Source organism: Pteropus vampyrus, unplaced genomic scaffold (assembly GCF_000151845.1).
Source record: "Pteropus vampyrus isolate Shadow unplaced genomic scaffold, Pvam_2.0 Scaffold81, whole genome shotgun sequence".
NCBI classification, from domain to species: domain Eukaryota; kingdom Metazoa; phylum Chordata; class Mammalia; order Chiroptera; family Pteropodidae; genus Pteropus; species Pteropus vampyrus.
In genome coordinates, this window is record NW_011888862.1 from 7,257,465 (window position 1) to 7,282,878 (window position 25,414).

At 39.7% G+C, this 25,414-nt stretch overlaps 2 protein-coding genes and 1 long non-coding RNA gene across 7 annotated transcripts in view; 1 reads left to right on the top strand and 2 right to left on the bottom strand.

Annotated features, from left to right (window-relative positions):
* PHKA2 (phosphorylase kinase regulatory subunit alpha 2) overlaps positions 1-6,427 on the bottom strand; it is a 74,047-nt gene extending 67,620 nt beyond the window's left edge. For 3 of the 4 annotated variants that reach the window (XM_011363008.2, XM_011363007.2, XM_023532331.1), the window contains exon 1: positions 5,569-6,044. In XM_011363008.2, coding sequence (XP_011361310.1) covers positions 5,569-5,646 — 78 coding nt within the window. In that variant the 5' untranslated portion in view covers positions 5,647-6,044. Of the gene's footprint in view, positions 1-5,568; positions 6,045-6,216 lie in introns of those variants that run through there. The other variant, XM_011363006.2, reaches the window with a different exon arrangement.
* LOC111741665 overlaps positions 6,157-25,414 on the top strand; it is a 180,101-nt gene continuing 160,843 nt past the window's right edge. For both annotated transcript variants that reach the window (XR_002781055.1, XR_002781054.1), the window contains exons 1-2: positions 6,157-6,377; positions 20,403-20,509. This is a non-coding gene — a long non-coding RNA (uncharacterized LOC111741665). The remainder of the gene's footprint in view (positions 6,378-20,402; positions 20,510-25,414) is intronic.
* Positions 10,755-25,414, bottom strand: part of ADGRG2 (adhesion G protein-coupled receptor G2) — a 97,791-nt gene continuing 83,131 nt past the window's right edge. The window contains exons 24-29 of the mRNA XM_011363009.2: positions 22,846-23,114; positions 20,000-20,099; positions 18,878-19,161; positions 16,615-16,716; positions 15,535-15,687; positions 10,755-11,987 (exon numbers count right to left, since the gene is read on the bottom strand). Of these exons, the coding sequence (XP_011361311.1) occupies positions 11,803-11,987; positions 15,535-15,687; positions 16,615-16,716; positions 18,878-19,161; positions 20,000-20,099; positions 22,846-23,114 (1,093 nt within the window). The 3' untranslated portion in view covers positions 10,755-11,802. The remainder of the gene's footprint in view (positions 11,988-15,534; positions 15,688-16,614; positions 16,717-18,877; positions 19,162-19,999; positions 20,100-22,845; positions 23,115-25,414) is intronic.

The following is a 25,414-nucleotide window of genomic DNA, read 5'->3' on the forward strand; positions in this document are numbered from 1 at the left end:
TGAACTCAGTCAAAATTAAAGAGTCTTCATGTTGTCCGATAGTCATACCAGGAATCCCTGGCCCACCATTTCCTTCTTCTCTCTCTTCAAACCTCTGATAACTTCTCCCTATCTTCACTCTCAGCTGATGACTGTGCCTCGTGTTTCACTGAGAAAGTAGAAACAGTTAAGAGAACATGGTGCCCGTGTACCCTGCTATCCTTCTTGTTTTGATGGTTAAACTGTCTGTGCTCCTTTCTAAGGTTGTCCACCCAGGTATGCTACACTCCAGCCCCTCTCACTCACTCGAGGACTTAACTTCAGTAATTCTCACTCTGTTTCTCCTTCAGTCTCCCCTGGAGATTCCTACTCATCTGGATCTCCCCATTTTTGGAGAGCTCTTCTTTGAACATCTCTTTTCTGTCTATACTTTCTCTTGTGATCTCATCCAGCCTCATGGCCTTTAAAACACCACGTATATAACAATAACTCCCAGGTTTTTATCTACAGCTCAGACCCCTCCCTTCACTTCTACACATATATTCAACTGCCTACTTACATTCTACTTGGATGACTAATGGGCACCTTGAATTTCACAAAACTCCTTATCTTCCTCCCCAAACTTGCTCCTCTATAATTTCCCCTATCTCAGTAAATAGCATAAGCCAAAAATCTTGGAGTGACTCTTGACTTCTCTTTTTTCCACACACCTTACACCAATCCACCAGGAAATCCTGTTGTCTTTATCTTCAAAATTTTCCCCCAATTCCACCACTCTCAGCTGTCCCCACTGCAACCACCCTTGTCCAACTGGAGAAGCTTCCTAACTGGTCACCCCGCTTTGTTTTTTGGCTCTTTACAGTCAAATGTTCCATGCAGCTGGTGGAGTGTGTGAGAGTTCAGAATGAGCCACCCCAAGATGTCCCTCAGTGGTATGCAGATTACCTTGAGCCAAAAGAAATTTTAGCTTCAGGCTCAAGAGAAATTTCTGCACCTCCTCCCCACTAACCACCTAGAAGAATTTGAATTAGAGGCCTTGTCCATAAGAGATTATCTGAGGTAACAATATTTGACCTATCTATAGGGCAGGGCAAACTTCTATTTACTAAATATCTGCACTTCTTATCATCCTGCAATGACCCTTTGAAGCCCCCAAAGGCACTTCACGTCATCCCTAGCTCAGGATGTCTTACACACCTCAACCCCCATTTCTATCTCTGAACCTCTCATGTATGCAGGGTCTCTGACTCTCTCCTGATGTAGGGTTCCCGTGTGTACAAGGTTAAATCTGATTTTCTCTTGTCAACCTGCCTCCTGCTCATTTGATTATTTGGCCAGCCGAAAAGAACCAGAGGAGGGAATGAGGGATTTTCTCCCTTCCCCCCAAGTGATTTTTCTCAAACATTATTCAGATGTCACTCATCTGCTCAAAACCCTCTCATGGCTTCCCATCCCACTCAGAATAAAAGCCAAATTCCTTCCCCCTCAAAGATAAATAGACAGATAAACCTCTAAATGTTCTACGGTCATAGTCTGTAAACTCATCTTGGATTAGGATTTTTTTTTTGACTCATTCAATTGAATGGTTATAGATCTAATTAAGATTTCATTTTTTCTTGAGTTAACATTGGTAACATTTCTCTAGAAAACTGTCTATTTATATTTTTAAATTTACTGCCAAAACTATTCATAGTATTTTTCCATTTTCTCCTAATATTGTTTATTTGTCCCTCCTCTCCCATCATCGTGCCAGTTTATCTATTTATTAATCTTTTCTAAAAAACAGCTTTTGGTGAATTATCCTTTTATCATTTAGTAATAACATTCTTTATCTCTAATAATATATATATTTTTAAATTTCAACATCTATTTGATGTTAGTATAATTACAATAATTACTTTCTGGTGAGCATTTGCCTAGTATATCTTGTCTCGCTAAATTACTTTCAAACAGAGTATCCTCTGTTTTAGGTTTTGTCTCCTGTAAACCACATGTATCTTTCAAAAAAATTTCCATTCTCTGGCTAATCTAAGAATTTACACTTATTATGATTACTAATATAATTGGACTTGTTTGCATCTTCTTGTTTTGTCCTTTATGTTTACTATGTTTTGTTTTTTTACTTCCTTCTCTCCCCAAGCACTCTTTTCCTTCCTTCTCTTGGAGTGATCAAATTTTCTTCGTTTCTCCAAAAGTTGCATATTCCATTTATATTATTTTAATAGTAATGTTTAAATATGAACTCCTGACTGAAAATATATACTACCTCTATCCTCCGTCTTAACATAAGGGCCTTAGAATGCTTTAAACTCTAGTCTCCTCCCATTCTTCTGCCACGTTATTACTTTCCATTATTTAATTATATCTTTTTTCACCTTCCCCCTAAATTAGTCTTTATTATTATTATTATTTGTTCCATTGCTCTATGTTTTAGTTATCCCATTATTCTCATTTTAAATTTCATTGCCATTAAAGATCCTGGTCTCTTAATTATCTGCTTTTTATACCAAATAATCTGCAGGTACAGTGAACACTGCCTCAATCATTACTTTTCTTTCTGATCCATATTCTCTTATCACCACTTTGTACTTAACACTTTTATGAATGAGCCCTCAAACAGAGCTGATATCAAAGAAATGCACGAAGTTAGTATTTCTTATCTGGGCCAAAATAAATCTAGGAATTGCTTTTTTTAAAAGTCAACGAATATTTGAAGATACTTCCTAGAGTACATATTTAATCTCTCTCTATATATAAAATCAAACCTGCAAAAGGATCCTTTTATAAACATAGCTCTTTCTTTCTTTGCCTTGAAGATTCAAATAATATTTAGCAGCAAGTATATTTAGCAAATGACTAATGGAAAAAAATATTCTCTTTCACAGATACAGGAAAAGGAATTAGTTGACATGCTAGCTGATATGAACAAACTATTGCCTCTAATAGAAGAATGATAATTAGTTTGAGATATTTAACACTGAATGATTTCTAACAAGTGAAATCCATGTAAGTTGATCTTGATTTAAAAAGCAAATCGGAAACAGAGTTCAGAGCTTGTACCAGCTAACACTGAAAAATGCTTCATAAACATCTGTACATATCTACAGTAGATGGAAGATACAGCACAAACTTAAGAAACCATTGTTGCAACTCATTCATTTTTTTACTGTGGTAAAAATATGCATAACATAAAATTGCTCGATCATGTTTAGTGGTTAAGTGATGTGCCTAAGATCACTCAGAAAAGGTGATGAAGCCCTAAATGGGTTAGGGCTCTACTACTGTGAAGACTAGTTGTTGGGGCAGGATGCGTGTAGGGCGGGAGAAGGTGGGAAAGTAGGATACTACACATGCAGGCTCGTGGGATTTCCCAGCAGAACCATTTGTGGAGTATTCTGGTTAGCCAGCAGAGCTTGACAGTGCAGCCAGGAAGAGGGAAAGAGGGCAAACATGAAAGCTTCTCACCAGCTACTCCCAAAATAAATATGACTGAAGGCTCAGACAACTTTTTAATCATTAAAATGTTAGAGAGGAAAGTCCAACGCTGCAGATTTGCTTTAATGAGAAGATAGTTCTTTTGCCCTTGAGGGATGGCAAACCTGGATCAATAGCTGGGTCATTAGGATGGCTTAGAGCCTGCAGGAAGTACTTTATCACCAAGGACTTAAGGGTACCTTTCATTTGCCTGGAGCACTGCTTGATGCAAAAGGAACAAAAATAATGAGGTCTCTATGCTTAAGGATTTCATCACATCCATGGGAGACATAATTATGTTCAAAGACCAGAAAGCAATTAGTAGCTGGATCAGGGCCTTCAGGAAAGGGTGATCATGGGCCGGGTGGTGAGGCAAGGACATGTGGCTTGAGTACGTATGGCCCTATATCAAAGTCATAACACCACCAAGAGCACTCACTACTTACTGATTGCCTACTTGGTGCCAGACAAACACACCAGGCACTAATTTTTTCTTTGCAATACTTCAGTGGGGGCAGGTGTTATTTTTTACAGATGACAGCATGGACTCACAGAAGTTGAGTGAATACATGTCGTTCAAGGCAGAGCTAGGGATTTAAACCTAGGAACCAAGCTTCATCAGTTCTCCTTAAAGCCCCTTCCATGACAGTAATGAAGGGAAAGGCCTTGTAGATGTAATTATAATATACTTCAAAGAGGAAGGAAAAATAACCTCCATTCACCTGCCTACTCCTTCAGTTCTCACCTTGAACATCATCTCTTCCAGGACTCCTCCTTTGCTCTGCAAACTGGGCTAAACTCCCAAAATAACCAACAATCCTTCACGTGCAAAGCCAATAAGCTCTGAAAATTTTAAGTGTTTTCATAAGTTTGCAGCAAGCTCATTGGTGGCAAAAGGTGACCTGAACTGATGTGAAACTATTTTCAGACTTTACTTTTCCTACTCAGTGTTGATATTTATATTCTGATGTAGAAATAATAATGTGTTTGATTAAGGGGAACTGTCGAGACTCCACTGCAGTCATTATAGAATGCATATGTATATTATCTTTCTAAAATCCAAACATTTCTGACTTGCAAACACATCTAGACCCAGGGGTTTCAGACAAGGGACTCTGGACCCTATGCATAAATCTCACTGCACTACAAGCATTTATTCTTCTGTGTGAGCCCAGCACCCGACAGAGAGCCTTGCATATAATAAGTACACAATAAATATTTCCAGAATGAGGAAACAAGGCTAAGAAATTGGCTAAGAAGGGAAAATGGTCAGTGGCTTGGGAGGGATCATGGCTCCCAACTTGCAGGCCAGGCATCTAACCATGGAATGCTACTTCCTTCTCTGACAGGAGGGCCTATAAATAGTTGCTGTTGATTGAGGGCAAGCAAGCAACATAGCTGCTGTCTTCACTCCGAATAAAAATAGTCCAGTTGTCTTATATGATGGGCCCACATATAACTTTAGCCCCAAAATACAAAGCAGCAGCCACATTCACACCTCAGATCACAGGGGCAGCTTCTCAGGACTCCTTGAACTTGGGAGCAGAAGATCTGCTTTTGGGTCTGACCCTACTAAATGCAGTAACCTTTTTGGCCCACAGTTTTCTCATCTGTAAAACAACAACCAGAGTAAGCCTCAAGGCCCTTGCTGGTAGGTCTCTAACAAGGTGACCCACAGGAAGGGCAGCAGCAGTCAATCCATACTGCAGAGTAGGATGCAAACCTCAGGAGCTTCTTCACTCCTATCTACTGTCCTCGCAGGCCAGAGTTCACCGTCCTCATTCGGTGGGCTCTGTCTAACCTACACAGATCTCCTCTCTCATCGAAAAGAAGTAGTCAAATGCAGAGAGATACATTTTGAACCCAGAGCACCCGGGGGGCTCTTTCGGTCTTTAATACCAAACGGTGGGCAAAAAATTCTGTGTAGAGTAGCCACACGGTCTTTCGGTCTCCTGACTCGCAGAGAACAGGGTGGGAATGGGTGGGTAATCACAAGCCAGCAAGGACTGAATTTAAAGAGGAAACCTCTTAACTGCAAAGTCTCCGAACACGAGAGAAGAACTGGGTAGGAGAATGAGTGCCACCAGAGGGCAGCTCGGGATGGTCCCTCCTCACCTGGTAGCACAGGATGGTTTGCTGCACCAGCCGCGCGTAACCGTCCAAGCGGACTCCGGAATTGCTCCTGCTCCTCATCTCCGTGATGTTCCCGGGGCCGTGGTGCCCGACCTACTGCGCGGAGGTGGGACGCCCGGGCTGCGGAAGCCAAACGGGCCTGGTTCCCAAACACTCACGGCGTCGGACAGTTTTCGTGATGGAGCTGGGCGGTCGTAGGTCTGGACTTAAAAAATGATAGAACCAAAGTATGATTGGAAAACAAGCCAACCAGAGTTTCGCACGGCTGCAAGGCGAGGAGGCGGAGACAGGTGCTGGCGCTCTGGCAGCCTCGCCTTGACTGGGTCCCGGGCGCCCCGGCAGAAGAAGCAGTGCGACTGGGTTCCGGGCGCGGGGCGACGATCCCCACGCCGAGCCTTTTTTGTCTTCCGGCGGTCGCGAAGAGGCCCAGGGGCGGGCCACCAACTCTATCCCATCCTCCTGCCGCAGCCCACTCGCAGCCCCGCCCCGGTCCCGCCCTGGCCCCGCCCCCGCCGCGGAACGGAACCCTCTGAGTCGCGGCCCGAGGGGGAAGGAAAAAGAGGTGGTCCGCAGGAGCCGCGGGGAACCTGGCTCCGGGCGGGAACCAGTTTACCTCCCTCAGTCCCGTACCTTCTCGCCGTCCGCCGACCCCCAGCGGAGGCTGAAGAAACAGATTTTCCCTCGGTGGCCACTTCGACGCCCTGGGCCTGGCCCGGCCCTGCCCGTGGGCCCGCCTCCGGCTCCGCCCCGGGCGCGGAGCGGAACCCGCGGAGCCAGGCCTGATGAGCAAGGTAGGCGAAAGCTCCGATAGGGGCCCAGAACTCCCCAAACACCCTCCTAGCGGCCCCGCCTCTCTCTGAGGTGAGCTCACAATAGCGTCCCTGACCCCGCCCTCTAGCCCCGCCCCCAAGTCCTTCTGTAGCAGAGCAGAACCCTTCGAGGTGAGGGTAAAGGACAAGCTCCCCGCGAGGGACAAGACAGTAGTGAGGAGGCGCCTGGGATGAGCTGTCAACCTCACCAGAGGCGGGAGAAATAGGCCCTCCCACTGCGGCCGCCTGGGCGCCCCTCTGCGGGCGGAGGTCGTAGCCCAGCCGCTGGCTGAGTCTCCGCCAAATTGCGGAAGCCGAATAGTGGCGTCCAGTCGGGAAGAGAAAAGGGGCGGCTGGGGCAGGGTCCCCAGCGCTACCAGCCCCACCCCTAGTGACCTAGACGCTACTCACCCGGCTAGGCCTTCAGTTCCTCTCCTATAGGCCTACAACTTGAAACTTAACATTTGTTTTTCATGGCCCATAATTACCTACAGTTCACAGTCTTTGGCCCAGTATTCATTTTCCTCCAAAATTTGGCCCCATGTAATTCCACTGGACAGTTCCGCTAATGTAATCGGTTCTGTAAGCCCTTTGCTGGTCTTCATGCCTTTACTATATGCTTGACCCATTAGGCCGTTCTCCTTTTCCTCCCTGTGAATGAAGCCTATCTAAGGGCCCCCTCGGCTCCTTCCTCCTGTTGACCCTCCCCATTATCTGAATTCCCATAACAATTTCTTTATTAAGAGCTTGGGTCTTGGGAGTCAGTTCAAATTTAGTTTAAATTCCAGATCTGCCCTTTACAAGTGGCGTGAGCTTAGGCATTCTGTTTCAAATTCACCATTCTCATCTATAAAATGGGGATAATAGCACCTACCTCCTAGGGCGGCTATGATTAAGCACGTATGAAGCACTTAGCACCGTGCCTGGCTCATAGAAAAGTACTTCATAAATAATAGGTGTTTTCATCATCATTTAACGATAATGTATTGCCTCATACTGTAATTTTTTTCCTGTGTTGCATGTTTTTCTAACTGGATTGTGAAGTACTCATTGAAAGTCTTTGGTATCTCCTACCATGTCTGGTACAGTGTTGAGCATATAGTTGTAGCTCAATTAATGTTGAATGAATGAATAAATGAATGAAAATCAATCCTGCTCAGCTGGGTCCCCCTATGTATGGTCCTTAACCAAGTTCATTTAAAAAATTCCAAAACATAAATCCATATCACTCAACTAAAACATCAGAACCCTCTTCATCTCACATACTTGTTGTTTTCTTAACAATCTGGGTAACTTTCTTAAATATCGCAGCAATCCATGTGATGTGCCTCCATGCTATTAGTCTAGGGGTAAATAAAACTAGATATTAAGTTATATCATTAAGTCTCTTTTGGAATCTAAATATGTACTCTTACTAGAACTCTCATGTATTCTCTGTCTAAAAGCTGGGATCATTGCTTCTTTTCATTACTGCTTTCGTTCACATTGAGTGCTTCTTCAGGAGTCCATTTTGCAGTCATAGGGGAAATAACTGATGCCCTTTGCTCATTACCTGGCATTTCCATCCAGTATAGAAACATTTTCAGTTTCTTGATCTCATTCTTTGTAAATTTTGCTATACACACATACACTCTCTTCAGTGTACAGCCAGCTTACATTCTTAGGCTTTGGTCTATGCTTTAATACATATTATACAAGCTATATTTTTTAATAAGGTTGAAATTCAGGGATAAAACTAAAAAGGAAGGCTACTACTAATTAGCTTTTAAATTTCTAAATGAATTTTAGTGATTCATTTTGGACTAGAAGTTGTGCTATATAAAAATCAGACCTGTATCTTAGTATCTTCATTTTCCTAGATACAAAACCTCCATGTCTTGGTCTCCATTATCTATGAAGCCTTTCTCTGGTTGTAACCCAATAGAAACCTGTCTCCAGGTCATTTCTCAAATTTTTGTCAAGAATCAGATGGAACGTGATGGGGTATGTTATTGTTTCTGAAGCTGATTCATGATCTTCATAAAGTTGTAAACTCAGAACTGGATCCTGGGGTAGCACCATGTAATGACTTCTCTGACCCCAACCAAAGGGTCTATCCATTGGCCTGCCACAGGGACTTCAGCCAAGGAAGTTCCCAAAGAACAAGTCAGTGTCCAAGGCAGAATCCAACAAATGTTTCTCTTAGTAGGTTCAAGTCTTTACTTTATAGAAAAGCACTCTATCTTTGACACACAGGAGAGGGTTCTTTCTGAACCAATTTGCAAAATAGCCAATTAGCCAAATTAAATTAATTCTATGACAATTTAACTTTAGTTGACTGGAGAGCATTTTGTTTTTCATCACAATATTTTAAAGAATGTTGAATTTGTCTCTGCTCCAGCTTCCTATAGCTATTTTGAGACAAAGAAGTAAAGAGAGGAAATACCAAGGATTATAAAATTTATTCACAGTGAAGAATATATTTATAAATATATTTAAAGAGCATATTCTCAAAGAATGTATTCAATTTTTGCCTGCCCCAACTTTTTGATGCTGTACCTAGAGACCGAGGTGAAAAGAAAAAAGAATATACTGATAAGAATTCTTCTCATTTAAGATGATGTTCTTATGACCAGTCTTTCCATTTTTCTGTCCTCAGACGCCAACTGTAGCAGCAAAGAGCTAAGGCAGAGACAAACTGAATAGTCCTTAAAATGCTGTTATGGAGATAAACACTCAAGTGACAACACACAAGTCTATTTGGTAAATTGCTCATTCAGTAAACTAGCTCTTTTTCGAAGAGCTTTTGGCCTTCAACAAACTAGCCTGCCTCCTAGGTGACCTTGTTAGACGCAACCCTGTATCCCAAATGAAGCTATTTCACCATTTTTGCTGAGAGCAATCGTGATGCTACTCATCGACGTTAATAGTTACTTTAGGGATTAATGGCTGCAGTGTATTTGGGGAAAAAAACTTCAACGTTCTGAGGAAATACTTCTTCAAGTACTGGCCACTGCTGTGATACTCCTTGCCTCCTCATGTTGCTACCATTTCTATCTCTTTCAGTAGTCTCAGATTGTGGGACTAATTTTAAACCCAACAGAGGATGCTTCTCACGAACATTCTCTCTGTCCTGCCCCTTATCTGTCTGAAGTGAAAAAATAGATGAGAATTTGGCTTAAGGACCACAGCCCAGACAAAAACACAATAGGAAAAATAAGCAGGGTATGGGGGGAGCAGGATCTAAAGGACACTGGACATTGCATCCTCTTGTGTACACTTTGGTTACATAATCTGCTTTGGGATATTTCGTTTCTGAGATCTCACCCCCTAATCTAGAGTATTTTACCACCTTCCTCATCAATTTAATACTCAACATCTTTGAGGCAGCTGAGCATCATGGAAGGAGAGATTGCAACTCTTGCAGAGTTGAGGCCAGCTTCCCCCACTCGTGGCTCCCACATACTAATCAGCTCCCCAGAAACCCCAAATCCTGGCCTTACTTTCTTGAAATCCTGCTATTTGATGCTGAGGAAGAAGACAGTTGAAGGAGATCAGAATTTGGGGCTCATGTGAGCCAATGGCAACATGCGTTAAAGAGATAATCTTGAAAGAATAAGGGGGATATGAAAGAGACCTCAGAAACCGATCTTGTGAGAGAACAATCCTTGCTCTAACTTCTCAGTCACAGTGTGCCTGCTGTTTGCCAAAGGACATTAGTGGTCATCTTAATCAGGTCTGTCCTTTCACTTCCATGTCATGCCTCCAGGGAAAGAGATTGCAAATATTTTCTTTGTGAACGTTTTCAAACTTAAAGGAGTTAACTGTAAATTTATTTTGTCAATTTTAACATTCTGTCGATTTTAACATTTTGTCTATTTTAACACATAAATACAAGACAAATAAATCAGAGAAGAAATATTGCAAAGGCAAATCAGCATTCACAGAAGTGTATTACATTATTACTATGGTTAGTCTGGGATACAACATTCACTTGAAATATATGCAAGAGAACCTTAGTGAAAGACCTAACTAAAGGGTTTTGAAATGTTCCTAATAAGGACATATTGAGGTACTGCTCAAGCAGCCGTACGTGGGAAGCAAGATAGAAGCAATCAGGGTTTGATGCATATGGAAACAATAGCATTGCAGGATAGTTCACCATTCCCAATAGCTATTCCCCCTTGTTACTATACACTCTTTAAGACTAGAGATCTTTTAAAAATAATTACAGCTCTGGCTGGGCCAGAGTGTACCAGTCATAACAATCAACAAAGTACCACGTAGTTGCCTCTCAAAGCACAGCAATATTATTTTTTCTTTATATACATCTTTTTAAAAAAGTAATCCCTACTCCCCTTTTCTGAAAGGCTCTTGGGATTTGAGAAATGGCAGTGTATGTATCTCCTCCACATTCACAATTTTCCTGACATATAGTCTAGATTATTGTTCCATCCCTTTCTGTGGCCAAGATATTAAGCTAAACATCTTGGTGCAGGTTCCATAATTTGATGATTAGGGATGAGGTCAGGAGATGGGTGTTGGTATTAGATGCCATGTATCCAGCTGTATACAGTTCACACCCTGTACAAGAGAGTGAGTGGGGCTAAAATATGGCCCCCACTCTCTTTGTCAAACCATGCGCCCATGGGGCTGTGTCTGTCTGGTGGGGGCATCTTTTTCTAACTTGCTCAAAGGCACTGTGTGAGCTAATTGTGGCACTGTCTGCTTGCATTTTTCCAGTCTGGCTGGCATCATTATTTCTTGATTTGAGTGAAGTTTCTATATTTCACATCCCATATAATCTCCAAAAGGAGCTTTAGAACTCACTGAACTAGCAAAGGTTTTCTTTTTCTTTTCTTTTCTGTTTTTTTTTTACACACCTACAGTACATGGTCTTCCTAGGTGGTCTCCCATCTAAGTACTAACCAGGCCCGACCCTGTGGGTTTTCTGAATTATCACATTAGACACAATAACACAACCATGATTCTACAAAGAAATAAATTTACACAGTAGAAAATAAATACAAAAAAAATGTAGAAGTAAGATTTTTGACATGTAGGTCACTAGAATTTAGCTTATTTACAACAAAGGCATGCACAACTAAACTCACCAACAGGCTGGAAAGTCAACAGTTGCTTTATATGATATTATCAAAGATAATATAACTTAACCTCTAAAATGTGGCTGGAAATGAACTACTTTTATTTTCTTTAAATGAATCTTATTTAGTATGTTGTTTAAAACCATGGTAAAACATCTTAGTTTCCTCTTCCAATAGTAACCACTGCCCTCAATTAGCTTATGTTCCTCCAGAGGTTGCTGAGTATAAAATTAGTTGATTTTCATACATCTCACATTGTGGAAAAGATAAAATTGGACATCGTCACACTGTCAAGCATCATGCTTTGATTTTAGAAAAAGGAATCACATTTGCTCAATAAAGTGTAAGCTTCCCCTTTTTGAAGTCCTTCTGAGAGCGATACGACTTTTACCATTGCAGGAATCTTCTTTCTCATGAAACACGTGCTGTTTTCCAGTGAAATCATGAAGGCACACATCTCCATTCTGAACACTGAAAGAAACACCATTCTTTTCTGTAGAAGCATTCCCTATATAAAGAAAAATAAAATTGGTGTCATGAAGTTTCCACAGAAAGCATTTAAAAAATAAACATCATTTTATTCTTAAGTATACACACATAGAACATGTTTTTTAAAAAATATTTATAATGTGTTGTTATATTTTATTTTCATTATTTTCCTAAGGCCACTCAAAGTAAGCAAAACAAATTGGAGAATGTTTCCAAAACCAGTTCTCTATAGCAGTTTTTAAAAATGAAATTGTCAAAATATGAAGCAAAGCAATAGATTTGATTTTAAAAGGCCCATTCCTAACTCTGGTTCAACATACATGGACTTGAAGTAGCAGCGTATGTATAATATAACCAACCTAATGTAATATTCTGGTCTCCCCCAAAAGGTTCAGGTTAACAGAAACCTCCATGTGTCCTCTTAGGGTTCTTGGTTCACAAAGAGTCTTATAAAATAAAACTTTGTACCAGAGAAACCTAGAGTGACAATGGTCATGGCAAGAAAAAAATATTCTCTCATAGACTAAACCAGCCCCTCTGATTAAATCAAGATAGGACTGATGTCTAAGAAGAAACCACCAATTCCAACCTCAGAGTCCAGGCCAGAGAGCATCTGGGCATCCTAGAGAAACTGATTTGAACTTGGGCCTCCATCCCAAGCAGACTGTGAATCGTGTGTATGGGGAAGGGGGTTGTGCATAGCAGCTGAGACCTTCTAGCTACTTGGCATCATCCTTCTAACCATTATACCATTGGAAGACAATGTAGAAAAAGCTGAATAATAAGCCCGTTTGTTAGTTCATGACATAATAATAATAGCAGTGCTGCAAACTCTATAGGTATTATCTCATCTATTACCATATGAGATGGGTGCAATTATTATCCCATTTCACAGACGATGAAACTAAGTTTTCAGAAATTAAGTGCTTTGCTTAAGGTTACATGTCTCGGAAGTGATGAAGTCAACACATGATGTTTCTTCCAAATTGTGAGCTTGTGGTCCCAAGTAACAAGTGAGATGGCTGCTGGTACACAAGCCTCTAAGGCAGCTCATAACTGAAATATGTAATATTCACACAAACTACATGATGGATATGGTTAACACAGCTCCATCTCTGACACAGCTCAAATAAGGCATGTGCCTGAGGCAGCTGTCCTGATTTAGGCATTTTGGTTTGAGGACATTTTTGGTGTAGGAACAATGTTACCTGGTATAATAAAGCATTAAATTTCCAGCTTCTTTTTTGAAACTGCCTATCCCATCCCTTGTCCATTCCAAATCCTGGTGTGTGGACTCAGGAGTCAGGGATGTCCATCTGATGTGCATTTTATGTGGTATTAAACACGTGGCCATTTGTGTGGCCTAAAATGCACCCCCACCCTCACTGTTAGGCAGCAAAAATAGCTCTGCCAAATCAGCCATGTCAAATAGCTTTGCAAATTGTGCTGCTTCTGTCAAATCTGACTCCCCAAATGATGGCAACATATTGACAGGCTGGGCAAGTGAGACTTCATCTCTGAGCTCTTTCTAACATATGGGAAAATCTGGCTTTTAAGAGCTCCAAACACTTCTACCCAAGCCAGAAGACTTTATTGATATGTTGTGATTCTGAGGATTCTTTTTTTTTCCTTTTTTTCCTTTATTTTATTTTTTTTATTTTATTAAGTTTAGTGGGGTAAATTGGTTAATACAATTATATAATTTTCAGGTGTACATTATCATTTGACTTCTGTATATTCTATCATGTGTCTACCACCCAAAGTCCAGTTTCCTTCAGCTACCATATATTTGATCCCCTTTACCCACTTCATCCTCCCACTATCCCCCTATATTTGACCCCCTTTACCCCATCTACCTTCCCCCACCTCCCCCACCCCACTAGTAATCGCTAGTCCTCTGGTAACCACTAGTCTATAGTCCATGTCCATGAGTCTCTGTTTGTCCTGCTCATTTGTTGCTTTTAGGTTTATATCCCACATATAAGTGATATCATGTGATTTTCAACTTTTTCAGTCTGGCTTATTTTGCTTAGCATGATTATTTCAACATCCATCCATGTTATCACAAATGGCAGTATTTCATCTCTTATAGCTGAGTTTTATTTTATTGTATTTATTGTACCACAGCTTCTTTAGCCAATCATCTATCATAAGATACTTCGGTTGCTTCCATGTTCTGGCCACTGTGAATAATGCTGCTATGAACATCAGTGCAAATATCTTTTTGGAGATTCTGAGGATTCTTGATGACTCACCTCACACCTCTGATTTCTCTACTTTGAACTTGTGTTCTCATACTAACTTATAAATCACTGCCTCTACTCTGTTTACCTACATTGAGTCATTCCTGACACAGCCATTTGGCATAGAGGTCAGAGCTCTCCCCCAGTATCTACAGTAAAGAGCTATGGCCATGTGGCAGCTCCTTCTTATCTCATACGCAATGGTTCTCAATGATAGGGCTGGAGAGAGAGATTTTACCCCCCAGAGGACATTTCTCAATGTCTGACGACATTTTTGGTTGTCATGACTGGGGGTGAGTGGGTGGGTGCTACTGGTACCTTGTGGGTGGATATCAGGAATGTTGCTAAACATCCCAAAATGCACAGGACAGCTCCCCACAACAAGGAATTATCTAGCCCCAAATATCAGTTGTACTGAGGTTGAGACACCTCAATTTAGAGACATCCTATGGTATTTTAAAAGTCTATACAGACCAGCAGGACCTCCCATCTTTGGGAGGTTGGAAAACTATTGGGTAGGTGTATGAACCTTCTCACAAATGTATTTGAATTTGTCATGAAAATAACTAATACCCTAAAATGATGAATAAAGGCGAATTCTCTAGTGAAGGAGAAAGTATGCCAGCAGAAGTTAAGCTTTTATAAAAATGTAAAAGATATATTAAGCCAAAAAAGATAAAAATAGATAAACTTTTATGAGCAATGAACAGCAAACTCTTATGAAAGAAAATATAATGGAAGTTTTATCTAGAAATGTCAGAATTAATGAGTAAAGGAGGTATAGTAGCAATAATCTGTTCATATATCGGTGACATATATTGTCACCAATACAGGTCACAGTATTTTATATATTTATGCAATTTGGGCATTGTCATAAGGTAGCCACACTGTGGAAAAGAATGAGCAAACTTGACAAGCAAAAAATAAGGTTCAAAAGTGTTAAGATGTGTATGAATATAGATGTACTAAAAATTGATATAATTTTATTAACTATTTTAGGTACTGCTTGCACAGAAATAGCACAGCACTGAAGTCTTTGGGCAATACTTAAATCAGGATTTGCAATGCTAAAACTTTTAGGTCGTCATCAATTCCCATAACGAAAAACTAAATCTTAATAAAAAAAAAAAAACAGTTGTTCTGGTATTTGCTCTAAAGTGAATACATTTGGATTAATAAACATTCTCTTTTATAAGGGAACTACACTTTGACCCACTAGTCATATATGTAATTACTCACTTTGCTCAGCAAAAATGCCATTGAAGAATAATAACACTTTAATAAAACACTAGCTTGAGAAATACTGTATTGAGACGTACATACCATTCCCACTCACGAGTCCTGAGCAATCATTATTCACTAGCAGCGTGGTCGAGTGGGTAGAGTTACTGTTTGACTGTAGGGAATTTGAAGAACTGGACACTCCTTGATTAATGGTCTGTTTCTTTAAACCATTAGTAGCAGTTTTACTCCAGTCTACAGCAAAATAAACATTACAGAAAAATAGGGCAGAATGTTGAAGCTCAAAGAGATCACAGTATGACTCCTTCTAGCAACTGATCTCCCACTCCCATATCTTACAGAGAAGTCACACATATCACAAGTTCATGTGATAAAAAGTATTTTCATTTAAGACTATATACATTTGTCCTTTAAATGACTGATTAAAAGTAGCCTATATTCTTTTGGAACTAAAGGCCAGCTAATTTGATTATGTCTATAAATATGCTCTGATTTAGGTAGTACTTTGGACAGAGCCAAGGACTGTCTTAACAACACATATCAACGGTGTTGTGATGAGTCATGGTTCTTAAATCCATACAAATGACTGAACTACATGCACTCCCATTTTCTGAATACAGATCTTGTGCAACCAGATCTTTGTAGTCATGCAAAGGTTGTATTCATGGGTGGTATTCATGCAAAAAGAATTTAGTTTTCAAACAGTACTTAATTTTCTTCTTTTCTGAAAAATGAGCTATTTGCTCTACAACCTAGCAAGATGTGAAAATACTATAACTTCAGAATAGCCAAGTGTATGCTAAAGCTTGTATACAAGGTTGAGTCAAGACTTTAAAAAAGTTATGAAGGTAAATATTAAAAATTACTTTGGGTAAATGGGAAACATTAGCTCAAAAGGAAATAAATTCTAAAAATGTCACTGTTGCTTCATTCAGGAAGAAGCCAGCCATTATTAATTGCTCACTAAGTTTCCAGATATGAGTAATTATTTTTTAAATTAATTCATTAGGTTTTTTTCCCCCTAATGTTCACAATCAATATTTTCTATTGAGCGGTTTCCGTTCATTGTTCCAGATCTGATAGCCCTTTGGCATTAATTGCTTTGAATCAGCCTTTTCCTCAAAAGTTAAGAGAAAGGGAAAAAGTAAAGTAAATCTTTACCAGAATTTTCAGCCAGCCGTAATTTTCCACAACAAAGATACCGCCTCCATTGCTTTCTGACATTCTCTTTTGCTACGCAGTAAAAGATGAATATGAAAAATCCTATAGGGAAAAAAAAAAAAAACCCACGATACGATGAATTCCAAACTAAGACCTGAATGTCATGAGCTTCCTTAGCACAAAAGATAAAATATTTGGCACCTATAGGTAAAGTAAAATTCTGCAAATTGAAAAAATAAGTCCAAAGTCCTGGGAAAGTTTGATATAGAAAGGCACCCTGGTGGCAGGGTGGGGGGTGCTCTCTTTGTAAGATAAAAAATGCTTATAAAAGGAATAACTCCACATTTCCAAAATTAAATTAATTGTCTCTCACATCCTGTTCTTGGCCTTCCCGATCTTTGGGAAGTACAAACCATCCACCCAGGATGCCAGCTTGGTCCTAGGCTCCTACCTCCCTGCCCCTCCATATTTATAATCAATTTCTAAGTTCTGTCACATGCCATCTCCTGCACTGTCTCACATCCCTTGCTCCTTCTCTCAAGCCCTGACCTGGGCTTTCCACTCTTCCTCCCAGACCTGGGGCAGTGCAATGCACCCTTACCTGCCTGCCAGGGAAGCAACACTAGACTTGAATAGACCCTTAGGCTCTACCCTCTGTCCTTGTCAAGCAGGCACATGGCTGTGACTCCTCATGGATTTTTCCAACAAATATTTGCTGAAGGAGGGGACACATTTGGAGTTCTCCCTCTTCCCAACCCCCAATCTATCTACTTTAAAATCTTCGTTTTAAAATACCAGGTTCGCCTTTTCAGGTGCCCATCCTAAAGACTGATATCTTGAATACTGCACCCCTTTGTTCATTTGCCACTCTGGGTGGCTACTCTTGTTTGCATCAGAGGAGAAACAGCATGTATAAGAGAGATCAAAATGGGGGCACCCAAGTCCCAAATCAGAGCCTATACATCTCTCTATTAATCAACCCTAAATCCCTGTAAATTAGGTTCCCTTTTATAAATGAAACAATATATTCCTTCTATCCATTCATATTCTAATGAAAAGACATTCTGGAGAAATGAAGAGAAAGAGGCAGGTTCAGTGGGTAGGTATCTTGCTTTAGTTTTTATGATTAGTGTGATTTGGGCATGTTTTTTCCTCTTAATTACTCTTTTAGCATGCCAAATAAAACTTCTCTATTTAATATTATTTAGTGAAACACCTGGATATACTGATTCAGGAACTGGTACATTATATGTTAAAATGAACAATTCTGTGTAACCAAAAAGCATATTAACTGGCTCCCTCCAAATAAAATAAGAACTGATAGCCAAGTTAAGCATTTGAATTCAATCTCAGGTTGGGATGTCTTTGAAAACGAACAAAATGATTCATTGCCTGATAGAACTACAGGAAAGATGCTATGGGAGCTAAAAGCAACAGGAAATGATGAAAACAAGCAGATGAGAATGCAATTTAAAGGTATCCTAACAGAGGATTTGGAATAAAAGGAAACTGAGGGACATGAATTATTGTTACTGCAGTGTAAACTTACTAGGCTGCTCGGTTTTTAATGCCAAAGTACTGTATTTCCACTGAAAATTAACCAGAGCTGACAAGTCTTTTATAACATTGGTCTAAAAGAATTAGTAATTTGCTTTTCTGAAGAATACAGCTAAGAGGGTTCAAAATGACTACAGCTGCACTTCATTAACAAATGGGAAGCTCTGAAGTAAGGGTGACACACAAAGCCTGACCCTTTCCTGCTGCACATCCCAGCAGAGCAACTTCTCAGGATTAGCCACTGGGCCAGGCTGCTGCCACTTGGGTCTGTCTATTGACTTCACATTTATCATTGTCTCCCAATCAAACAGACAGGAGGTAGAAGTGGTGAGACTTCACAGGGACATTTATGGCATGTGCACTTTTCTGTATGGATGTTCTATTTCAATAAAAAGTTTAAAAAAAAAAAAGTAAGGAACCAAGTGATGGAAGAGTCATTGACTCCCAGAAAGAATTCCCATCAGGTTCTCTATATGTTCCCTCCAAGGAGATGATGGAAAAGGAGGAAAAAAGTACTACTTTTTGAATTTAGTGAGTGCCTTTCTTCCAAGGATCTCAAAGCACCCTTTTTGAGATAAATCTGTTTTGCAATGAATATATCTTAAGCTACTAAATAAGCTACTTTACAGATACTCTAACTTTTAGAAGTGATATTTTTAAGTTTGACTGAGATCATTCAGTGCAGACTTAGTGCTGTGGAACTTACCTTGTAAGGTGTTAAAGATGGCAAAGAGATACATGAAGACGATGTTAACTGGTCCCCAGGCAAAGAAGGCAAAGCCCCAAGTAATTCCCAGTAAAAATGTAAGGCCGGCAACACTCCTGAGGTCTTGAATACTGGTTTTTCGCTGGGCTCCCAGTTGCTTCTTCTTTTTGATTCGACAGAGCTGAACCAGGACCACAATGAACATGCTGACATTCAGCAAAAATATCACACAGAAATATCCCACAACTGTAATATAGAATACAGCATTGCTATTGATCCAGCAACTGAAATTTGGAGGGAAAAAAAAAAAAACAGGGGAAAACATATTACAATGCTGAAATCTGGTTCAAAATGATACATTGAATTTATATCATTTTACTGAAACATTTCCTATAAATACAAAAGAAAAAAAAAACACTGCTCTCCACAACCATTTATACCTCTAGGGAAAAAAAATCTAAGTTTATTTTAAGACACTTGGTGATTTAAAGTATTTACAAATTATTTTTTTTGAAAACATTCAGGATTTTACCCCCTTTAAACCCTAGTGACTCTATTCCACGAGTCTTTACTAACATAATGTAACTGGTATTTCATTTTTATCAGAGGCTTATAAAAGTATTTTCATTCTTTTTTATGGCCAAGAGGGGTGGAAAAAGTGAAGGGAGGAAGTACAAATTGGTAGTTACAAGATAGTCACAGGATGTAAAGTATAGCATAGGGAATATAGTCAATAATATTGTAATAAATACATATGGTGCCAGGTGGTTTTTAGACTTATTGGGGGGATCACTTCATAAATTATTTAAATGTCTAACCACTATGGTATACACCTGAAACTAACATAAAATAATATTGAATGTCAACTGGAATTAGAAAAAAAAATGTATTTTCAAAATACTTCCTCCTAATTTGTTTTTTTTTTTTTAATACTTAAGTAGTAGCATAGCATTTCCAACTAGTTTATCCCATTACATATATAACTGTGAAGGCTCTGTAAATGTTACTACTGGCTTTTATTAGGATGAAAGCTGGAGTCGATATGCTGATTAGATTCTCTACTTTCTTGGAGAATTCTATTTTCCAGTTCACTTAATATTCCCTCCGGGGCTTTGTACTCACAAGTCATCAGATGAGCCACTAGGGAATTTCCCATAGGATCCAAGCCCATAGTTATCTGGGGATATAGTCAAGACAATGGTTACAACCACGGCTGGTACCCCTGGAAGATGGGAAACATCAGTCACACATAGTCCTAATAACTGAAGGTGGTGAGAAGAAAGAATAGAGATCACGGTGTATTTTCTTCTGACAGCAGGGAGTACTGAGCTGTACACCAAACCCAGTTTCTCTTCCTCCTTCGCAAATAGCTGGACATCTCCCACCTTCCCTTGCAGCTAGGTGTATGTGACCACATGACTAGGTCTTGGCCAGTGAGATATGGGCAGAAGTAATCTGCTCCACCTCTAGGCCTGTCCCATAAAAACCTCCTGTGAGACCCTCTACTCTTTTCTCTCAAATTCAGGCCATCCTCAGAAGCCCTGTCGTGAGGCAGAGAAGAGTCTGCAGCAGCTTAGATCCTGAATAACTGCAAGGCCAGAGACCCCTCTGCTCCTGCTAACTAGACTGAGCGTGAGTGAGAAATTATCTTTCCTGAGATTTCGCCGTTTGTCCATGATAGTGGCTAGTATTACCCTTAACTTGTACATGCCTGGAATGTAATTTTAAGGGTCAGGTGGCAGGCAAACTGAAAAACTCCAAAATATAAACAAAATATGAGTCATAGTCGACTTATTAGGATTACCAACAACTCCTGGCAAATATTTCATTATGAACTTAGAAGTCCTCGACTGATTATCTGGAACCCATTGATGGATTGAGGAGCCTAACCTGGTTGATTTGGGGGTGATGACTGCTACTATGCTAGCTCTTTCAAGGGCCCACAGGCACTTCCACTAAGAGGAGGCATAATGAGAAGGCTCCCCCCAGGTTAAAATGGTTTTTGGCTGGGAAGGAGTTCTCACCCCTCTACCCCATCACCCTCCACCTGACCCTAGGCAGACACCTCATACTTTGTGCACAGAGACCAGTCTGACACCGAATCTCAAGGCCTTGGTATATAAAAAAACAATTCATTCTCATAGACAGGTTGGGGTGCCTGGTACAATCTAACATAATATTTCATTTAATTCTCTTATATTTGTACCCTCTTGAGACACTGACATATGATGACTTCCAAAGCAAGATACTTTCCTAAAAATAAGATATTGGGGGTGTGGAGCTAGCCCTTGACAAGGGAATCGAACCTTTCAAGATTCTACAAAGAAGACAGAATTTGTGCCCAGTGTCAGAAGCAGTGACTTATTTTTCTGAGAAGAAGTAACTTATCTTTTTGGAAAGGTGGTGTTCTGTTATTGTTCACAAAGATATAATGACAGGTGGGGTGACAAGGGTGGTAAAGGGTCTGCAGTCCTGTTGCGTAAGGATTATTTACCCTGAGGAAAAGGAGGGTGTTTAGGAGAGATGGTGGCTGTAATACAGTGGAAGGGTTACACATAAGAAATCAGAAAGCCAGCCTCGGCTATTCTCCAGCTGAATGAACTGGGGTAAATCACATCATCACTTTGAGCTGGTTTCCTCACCTGGAGGTAGCAAAAAACTGCTTTGCTAACCTCACTGACTTGTCTTTCATGGGATTACTTGTGTGAAAATACACTGAAAAATGGGGCATTATATATAATATCATATATTACTTGTGAATTGTCTAAAGGACTTTTTGGCAGAAGAGATGTCAGCTTATTATTATTTTGCCTGAGAGAGTAAAACCAAGACCACTGGGTAAATGCCAACAGAGAGCCAAGTGAACTTAATGGAAAAACAGAACTGTAGAGCTTTAGAAAATTGTTATTGGCTGCCCTGTAAAGTATTAAAAATAAGACAAGCCCCAAATAAAGTCACTTATGCTAAACTCTATGTTACCAAACCAAGACTTAATTATAGTTTTGGCTCTCTCAGAAATGAAATCGTATACCTGTCAATCAAGAATCATCTTAGGTAATCTGCCTGATAGACTCATACTATCCCCTGTAGGAAAGTAACCTTGCAGTAACCAACCTGCTTTTTTGTCTAATATAACTTCCTTGTTCCTGCTTCCTTCTGCCTATAAAAACCTTTCATTTTGGACAGCTCTTTGGTGCTCCAATTAATCTGCTAGATTGGATGCTTCCTGATTCATGAATCGTTGAAGAAAGCCAATAAGATCTTTAAAATTTACTCAGTTGAATTTTGTTTTGTAACAAAGGTGATGCGCTCCCTCAATAATAGAAGTGTTCAAACAGAGGTTATGTTATCTTTAATCAAGGGTAAGTCAAGTTGAGGAGGCTCCTACGTTTGGTGGGGAGTTGAATAAAAAAACCTTCAAAATTTTGGGGGTGTCTAAGACTTTGTAACCCACCACCAAAGGTGTCATGATCTGAAATACTGTGCCAGTACGGCAATGAAGTTACATTAGGTTTTATCTGTGTGTTCTCTCACTCTGCCCATCTGAGCATACCATCATACATGTGTGTGATATCTGGGAGGCACAGAACAGACTGAAGCTAGCTGGGAGCTCAGGGACTGAGAGTTTGAGAGTTTGGCCTCATTATTATCAAGCTAACTTTTTCAATTTATTGAGCACCTTCTGTGTGCCAGCCCCAGTTCTAGTTGCTGGAGATACAAAGAGGATTCAAAGCCCTAACCTTAAAGAGTTTTATGCTCATAACTAATCCAAGGGATATATACAGGTGTTCTAGAAAGAGACCTGACAAGGTTGCTCTTTGGGCAGTGCAACATGTAAGGAGAATAAAGCAATTTTAGAAACCTGCCAAGTGTGACTTGTTTCATCATTGTCTCTAGCTGATTCAAAATCAAAACGCTGGAGAAAAAGCAGAGAAAGCCAAAGCAATATGCAAGCAAATTATACATACCCCAACCAATGATGCAGAATTTAAGGATGTATTTTCGGATGTAAGTGTTAAACACTTTGACAAGGGCCAGATACATATGGAATGCTTCAAGCCCCATCCATGTAAATGAGACCAAGAGAAAATAATGCAAAAATACAGCTGCCGAGATGCAGAGGCCTCGCATGTCATATAGAGCAATCCATGAGTCCAAGAGGAACACCAGATTCAGCAGGAGCAGAGCTGCACAAAGCTGAATGAGGATTTTGGAAGGGTAATCCCTCCGGATCTTTCTAAAAGGAAAGGACAAGAAAAGAATTAACATCACGTTCTCCTTATGTGCACATATCTTGAGTTTTAAGCTATTTATTTTTATTCTTTGGTAAACAACTATTGTAGTTCCCCCTTACCCGTGGGGAATATGTCCCAGGACCCCCAGTGGATGCCTGAAACTGTGGATAGTACTGAACTATATATATATACATATATATATATATACACACACACACACACACACACACACACATATATGTGTGTGTATATATATATGCATACACATACACACACTATGTTTTTTCCTATACCTACATACTTATGATAAAGTTTAAATTATAAATTAAGCCTATACCTACATACTTATGATAAGCCTATACCTACATACTTATGATTTTTCCTATACCTACATACTTATGATAAAGTTTAAATTATAAATTAAGCCCACTAAGAGATTAACTTCAGTAACTACTAATAAAATAATGTGAATGCGTTATCTCTCAAGTAATTTTTATATTCTTCACTCTAAACCTATTCTTGAATCTGTGTAATCGTCCCTTGCTTGCTTGGCTTGGTGTCACTTGTTTCAGGGGATCTCTTGCTGAAGTCCTCATATAATAGGCTCAATGCTTTCTGGTGCAACATGTTACCATCAGTCAGAAGATGTTTTCTGTTCATGTGTTCCACCCACAAATTTAATGCTTTTTCTATTTTAATTGAGCACATATCACGCACTTGTTGTAGTAACTTTTTGCAGTTTGAGGTGTGACAGCAAAACTAGCACAAATTTCTTTTTTCTTTTTCATAATTTCATGGATAGAAGATTCATTTTTACCATAGATCTTAGCAACCTCAACATACAATTTTTTCTTGCCTTGTTAAGTCAAGAACTTTAGCCTTTTCACTTAAAGGAAGCCCTTCACAGCTTCTCTTTGACAGATCTGAATTGCCAGCATTATTACTCTTGTGCTTTAGGGCCATTATTAAGTAAAATAAGGGTTACTTGAAAACAAGCACTGTGATAACTAAGATGGCTACTAGTGACTAATGGGTGGGTAGTATGTACCCATGGATACATTGGACAAAGGGATGATTTACACCATGGGAAGGATGGAGCAGGGTGATGTAGATTTCATCATGCTACTCACTCAGAACAGTGTACAATTTAAAACTTATGAATTCTTTATTTCTGGAATTTTCCATTTGGACAGTAGTTGACCATGGGTAACTGAAACCATGGAGAGCAAAACCGTGGATAAGGGGGGCTACTGCATACGTGTGAATTTCCTCTCTTTGAGTGTGTGTGTGTAGGCATTAAAACCAACAACAATAACAGCGACAAAGGAAAAATCTAAACAGAATCATCTGTGGTTACCATATGGAAAATTCGTGTTTGTATTTATGTGGAACCTTTTACATGCTGACTGTCGACCCATCCTTTTAAATAGTTTGTAGTGGAATCTATGGAACACCAACCCCCTATTTCTCCCAGATGACTTTTAGAATCATTGCTGCTGCTGCTTATACAATAGGCTCCTATATTCAGATCTTCAAAATATAGCCAGATTCCCCTATTATGTTATTAAGTTAAAATGAGATCATGGAAAGAAGAGTTTAAACTATAGCTAATGGAACAGGAATAGGAAAATACAGCTAATTGATGACATGTACATGTTTATGTGTATGAAATTAGATCTGGTGAAGTCATTCTGAGTAATGGCTGGCCTTATGGTAATTTAGTCTCATTAATAATATTTTCAAAGATCCACTAGAAGATCTGTAGTCACAGCTGGACCCTAAGTTTGGCACTCAAAGTAAATTTGTGCATTTCCTGATCAGTGTCCAAAATCTACATCTCAGAACGTATATATTGTTTCATTTGGTTAATGTAATAATAAAAGTGTCTATTTCCTTCTTTTCCAACAGAATTTGTTGGAATTCCCCCCAAAAAAGTGACCAAAGGGACCTTTCTGGTGAGCCAAGGAGGAGATGCTATTATTTAGAATGTCATTCTTGCTTTGACCTACAAAGCTGTACTGAGTATCTGTATTTTTCAGTAAAGCTTTACACCCTTTTTTCTTCTTCAACCTACCTGTGTTAATATATTTGATCTTTTGTGTTTGCTTGGTATAATTTAGAAATATAATATATTAAACATAGTTCTCATGCTGTACATGGAGCTATGGTCTATTTCAGATTGTAAGATGTTGGGATTTTGGGTCTTCATCCATCTTTCATTTCACATTTAATGTCAGCTAAGTACCAGGCATTATTTTAGGGCACAAAGATGATTAAGACACAACCCCTGCCTTCAGTGAGT